At 27.9% G+C, this 5,675-nt stretch overlaps 2 protein-coding genes across 2 annotated transcripts; one reads left to right on the top strand and one right to left on the bottom strand.

Moving 5' to 3' along the window:
* Window positions 1–2,670: 2,670 nt before the first annotated feature.
* Window positions 2,671–3,315, bottom strand: LOC149059617 (uncharacterized). Its single transcript, XM_089225156.1, has 2 exons — window positions 3,262–3,315; window positions 2,671–3,195 (listed from the first exon to the last, which is right to left on the bottom strand). Exons 1-2 carry the CDS (start codon window positions 3,313–3,315, stop codon window positions 2,671–2,673), a joined length of 579 nt encoding a protein of 192 aa, XP_089081282.1.
* Window positions 3,316–3,829: 514 nt separating this feature from the next.
* Window positions 3,830–4,426, top strand: LOC149059618 (uncharacterized; the record flags this gene model as incomplete). Its single annotated transcript, XM_089225157.1, has 3 exons — window positions 3,830–3,954; window positions 4,017–4,106; window positions 4,261–4,426. Coding segments are annotated over 3 exons (309 nt in total), but the record flags the coding sequence as incomplete, so codon positions are not given.
* Window positions 4,427–5,675: the final 1,249 nt, after the last annotated feature.

The raw sequence follows: 5,675 nt of genomic DNA on the forward strand, positions 1-5,675 counted from the left end.
CTGCCCAGGGGCGGCAAATTTTATTGTGTTTGATAGGGCGGAAAATTTTTAAGGATCAACATAAAATAAAAAATTAAGGGTAGCATATTTTAATTTGCCCCGGGGCGGCAACATAGCTTAACGCGGCACTGAATGAACCACGAACGTCGTCCGTCCAAAATCTTATTATATCTAATCGATTTCCCGAAGAGAATTATTATTATGTCGTATTTAATCGGTGCAATAAAATAGACGAACTCCGTTTTGATTTAAAACAGTAAAATATGTTTTTTTAAACATAAATAAATATCAAAATATCCATTAGACCGAACGAATGCTGTGACTGCTAAATACCTAGACCCTAGACGCGCTAACCACCATTTTATTATTATCCCTACAGGTGCAAAAGTCCACGCTTGTACAGCTAATGGATATAAACATAGGTGACTTGAGAAATTACTTAATGAAAACTAAAAATTATGGTGGTGATGGCGTGATAAATAATGAAAATATTAAATAATAAATGATGACCGTGTTGAAACTATTACCTATATAATATAAGAATTAATGCTCTATGTGGACGTCGAGCTAAAAGCTGAATGCTGATGCGTAATATTCAATATTGTTTAATTAAATATTTCATGTTCCGTTTAATCGGCATTACATAGAACAGATGACGCAACATTTATTTAATTATATTAATATCATGATTTTTTTTTAATTACAAAATGGTGATTTCAATTGAAGGCACCGGTGCAATAACCAGGTACGTCCAAATTTTTCAAAAAACGGGTTTTTAAACAGAAATGTTAAAAAAAAAATTCTCTATCGATCGGTGCAATAACCAGATACGTCCGATAAATATTATGGAAAATAAATTACAAAAACTAAAATGTTCGTTATGGTTAGGTGCAATAACCAAATACGTCCGGACGTACATTGCGCATTATCATATAATACCTTTTTTTTTCTCTCGGTGCAAGAACCAGTTACGTCCGGACGTAACTTGTTCTTGCACCAAACGAATACATAGAAGTTTTATTATTTTATTCGGTGCAATAACCAGGTTTTATATGTTTAATAAGTAATGAAATATTTATATATGTTAAGAGGCCGTCGCAGTAGGAAAAAATCGACCGTAAAAACATACTTTTTTATTTCCAATAGTACTCAGGCCTCATTGATCGTAGAAACATGATTTTAGTATCAAAATAATCACGAGAAGTTGTACTTAAAAATCTTGGAACAGATTTTTGATTTATGTTTTCTAACCAATTTTATTTGCATTTGAAGTTTGTAACAAATTTTAATTTTTTTAAAAAATTATATAAAATCAGCAAATTGAGTTATCGAAAATCTGTTCCAAGATTTTTAAGTACAACTTCTCGTGATTATTTTGATACTAAAATCATGTTTCTACGATCAACGAGGCCTCTATTGGAAATAAAAAAGTATGTTTTTGGCAAAAAAATCATGAATTCGCCGTCGTCATGTGCTGCTCTAGTGACTACAGTGGCAGCATTTTGAACAGTACTTCTGCCACCACCCCGCGTTCATAAGCAGCGGTACCGCTCCAAAGGTCAAAACTGGTTATCTATCTCAGCCGCGCGCTGGTTATAAATAGCCAAATATTGTCAATATGAAAATAATAATTTTGTCATTGAATAATATTATTTTACATTTCCAATATTTTCGTATTCCTATTACTATCGTATTTTACGCAAAATGGAACCAAATCTTAAAACTGTAACTAATCAGCAAGAAAACGTCCGATTCAAACAATTTTTTTTTTTCAAACTGTAGTAAACTATTCGATAAAATTGGAAATTTTTATTTCAGATGAATTTTTTTACATTTAAATTAGTATAACTGTATATTATGTAAAAAACTTTAAATCATACGCTGTGAAAAAAATTATCAACGATGGATAAATAAATATGTAATATTTCATAATACTAAGTACACAAATTATTGTTTTTGTATATTAATTAACATTTAATCAGCATAATATACGCCAATTTTATTATTGTCTGTCAAACAAAATTTGCTGAAACATTAAACGATTTATATAATATTACTAATTTACGAATATATTTTTCAAGATTACGTATTACATTGTTTATTAATTTATATTGTATTTGTAAGGTGCAACTACTGTAGTAATTATATTCTAACAATTATTTAACTATTTAATTACTAATGATAAAACATTAAATATTGAAATAAATTGATTCAAATATTGACATCCTGCATGTCTAACTGTTCACGCCAGTAATTATTGGTAGTAGTAAACTATATAGTAACTAATACACAGTGCCGCAACTACATAGTAAGGGGCCCGTGTGCGATATTTTTTTTGGGCCCCTTCCTAAATTAATTTTTATTGTAAGTATTACAATCTATAAGTGCCAACATTTTTAGGTTTTATGTATACTAACATATATATTTTTTTTTTGGTTCCTATACATTTTATTCAATCTGTTTGAAAGAGAACAATAAGAATTATTAAAGGTATAGAATAAGCTAAAATAAATAACTGATTGTTTAAATAAATATCTTATTGCTCTTATTATAGTAAGTATAAAAATTAACAGCCTTGCCTAAATTTTTAAATGACTTTTTATTATAAGGTTTTAATAAACCCAAAATTTAAAAATACACAATTTTTTTTTAAACAAAATATTTAAAGTTTTAATGTAAAAAATTCATTTTTCTGGCTTTTGTGTTTGCAAAAATATTTATTATATTGTCTACATCTATTTCAGAAGTTTGCAGCCTTTCAATATTAAGTAAAGCCAAGCTTGATAATCTATCTTGTGAAATGGTACTACGTAGGTAGTTCTTTATGAGTTTTAGTTTTGAAAAAGACCTTTCAGCAGAAGCAGAAGTGACTGGCATAGTTATGAATATCATTGTAGCCGTAAATACATCAGGAAAAATAGTTGATAGATTTTCTTTTAATATAAATAATGATAGATCTTTTATTGTCATCTTTTTAATGTCACTGGTATTAGTGGTATTATCCTTTGAAAGAAAAAAATCTTGAAGACTGACTATTTGACGCGTGAAGTCACTACTAATATCGTCACGGTACTTTTCAATAAAATCATAAGTTGACTTAATTAAAAGTTCTTTTGTCATTGAAATCATACTAAACGGTATTAAAAATCTGAAATAATCACATACAGTGTTCAATCCAGTAAATCTAAATTTTAGCTGTGATAATAGCAGGTATCGTCAATATTCATCATTAAAATTACAAAATATATTTTATATTTATACCAAAACCAGCAACTCAAACAATCGTGGTCGTGGTCGTCGTATCAGTCGTATCATATTGTCATTTTAATAGTTTATAAATAAACACATTAACATTACTTATATTATGGCGCGTCGTCACTCGTCAACCGTCGTCGTTTTCAGCTATCAGCCAGTTGTTCTTCCAACAATTCGACAAACAACGACCCATAGAGGCATAGTCGCATAGACGCGATAAAAATAGATGTTATGGAAAAATTGATAGTACCATTGATCATATAATATTATACAAAAACGTCAAAAACCTACCATTCTATTTTAACATAGGTACCAGAGGTACCTACTTATCAAATATTAGTATACATACAACTACATTAATGTTTAAACTTAAAAAAAAAAAATTATTGTGAGTAATTAATTTTGCGTTTTTAGACAATTTATGTGTTTGCTCCGGGTTGGGCCCGGGGCCCCCCAAATGTATGTAAGCCTCGGGGCCCGTGTGCGCGGCACGCTCTGCACACCCGGTTTTTGCGGCACTGCTAATACATTTTCGCTAGATTTTTATTACGGTTTACATATTTTTTAATTATTTATTCACGTGAAAATGGATCAACTCAACAAAAAAACTCGTCGCTGCGCATCAAAAAAATTATCAGTTAAAAAATCGCTGAGTTCTCGAGTGAAGAATATTCTAGGAATTCGTGGTAAGACTAAGAGGTAGGTACCTATATATTATTATTATTAATTTAATACAATTCACTAAAATTATGTTAACAAAGTCCCAATCCAGAAATCGCAGAATCTATTGTAGAATCATGTTACTTAGGTGCTGACAATCAACCACCATGTTCATCAAAGGAAATAATTAGGTAAAGTTTTAGGTGTAATAATTTTTAGGTTGTTATTCAAATGTATAATACCATAACTATAATATTAATTAAAAATAAATTATAATTAAACTTAATCTATGTACTAGTATGATTTTTAATTATATAATACAATTTTATTGTAATTATTTTTAAGTCACAATCCAGAGGCCATAGAATCTGTTATGGCACCTTTTTTCTTGGGAGCTGTTAATCAAACACCATGCTCATCGAGGGAAACAATTAGGTAAAGTTTAATAATTTATTTGTTAGTGATATCTATATAAAGTTTAATTTTCAAAAATTTTCGACTTTTTTTGAGTTATTTATAGACCACTGAAATTTTCGATTTTTTTGAGAATTTTTTTTTGAAGTGTCAGTAAAAAAATATTAGACGACCAAAAAAACTTGAAAATTTAATACACGGTTCCTTATGAGTTGTTCTTATTGTAGCTAAAAAAAATTAAAAATCGTAAGTCACCATTTTTTTTAATAAGCGTTTACAGTTCAAAATTTTACGAAATCTGTCGAAAACGCGAAAATTTGCAAGTAATTTTGAAGTTTAAAAATCATAAAATTTTTTGCGTTTACAACTAAAGATTGAAAATACAACACTAAGTTTTAGAGAAAACTCGAAGCATCATTATAGGAAAAATTTTAAGTGCGTTTGAATTTTAAATTTTTACGAAATAGCGTAACGATAACGATTTATCCTCAAACGATTTTAAATATTTGTAATTATTCAAAAAGTATAAGTCGTAGATACTTGAAAATATTATCGGTTATTTAGATTGGCGTTTTCTTTACATGATTTAAATTTCAAAATATTTTGACTTTTTTTGAGATATTAATAGATGACTGAAATTTTCAATTTGTCTGAACATTTTTTTTTGAAGTGTCGATATGAATTTTCAAGTATCTACGACTTATAATTTTTGAAATATAACAAATAATATTTAAATTCGTTTGACTCGTCTGAGGATAAATCGTTATCATTACGCGATTTCATAAAAATTTAAAACTCAAACGCTCAAAACATTTTTCCTATAATGACGCTTCAAATTTTCTCTATAGCTATTTGAAGCAAAACTTATGGAAAACTTGGTGTTAAATTTTAAAACCTTAGATATAAATACAAACAATATTATGAATTTTGAACTACAAAATAATTTGCAAATATTCATGGTTTTGACGAATTTCTGTCAATATTTGAAATTCAAATGCTAATAAAAATTTAATTTGAATTTCCGGTTGACATTTTTTTTGAGATAAAGATTGATAAATTTGTAAGGAATCTTGTATTAAATTTTCAAATCTTAGAATTAAAAGGAAATTTTTTTATGAATTTCTAGGATAAAATAATTTACGAATTTTCGTGATTTTTATGTATTTAGTCAAAATTTGAACTGTAAATGCTTATTAAAAAAATATGTGACTATATTATATTTCTTTTATGTTTCAAATAATATTGTATAAATATTTTAGGAGCCTTGTATAAAATTTTCAAATCTTAGGTATAAAAAGAAAAACTTTTATGAATTTCGATCTAAGATAATTTGAACATTGCCGTAA

Source organism: Diuraphis noxia, unplaced genomic scaffold (genome assembly GCF_037042655.1).
Source record: "Diuraphis noxia isolate RWA-SAM2 unplaced genomic scaffold, SU_Dnox_SAM2 contig0001, whole genome shotgun sequence".
Classification (NCBI taxonomy): Eukaryota; Metazoa; Arthropoda; class Insecta; order Hemiptera; family Aphididae; genus Diuraphis; species Diuraphis noxia.

Coding starts and splice junctions, on each gene's coding strand:
- LOC149059617 (XM_089225156.1), bottom strand. CDS start 3,315: ATGATACGACTGATACGACGACCACGACCACGATTGTTTGAGTTGCTG. Junction 3,196..3,261: donor TGTTTGAGTTGCTGGTTTTG/GTATAAATATAA, acceptor CTATTATCACAG/CTAAAATTTAGATTTACTGG.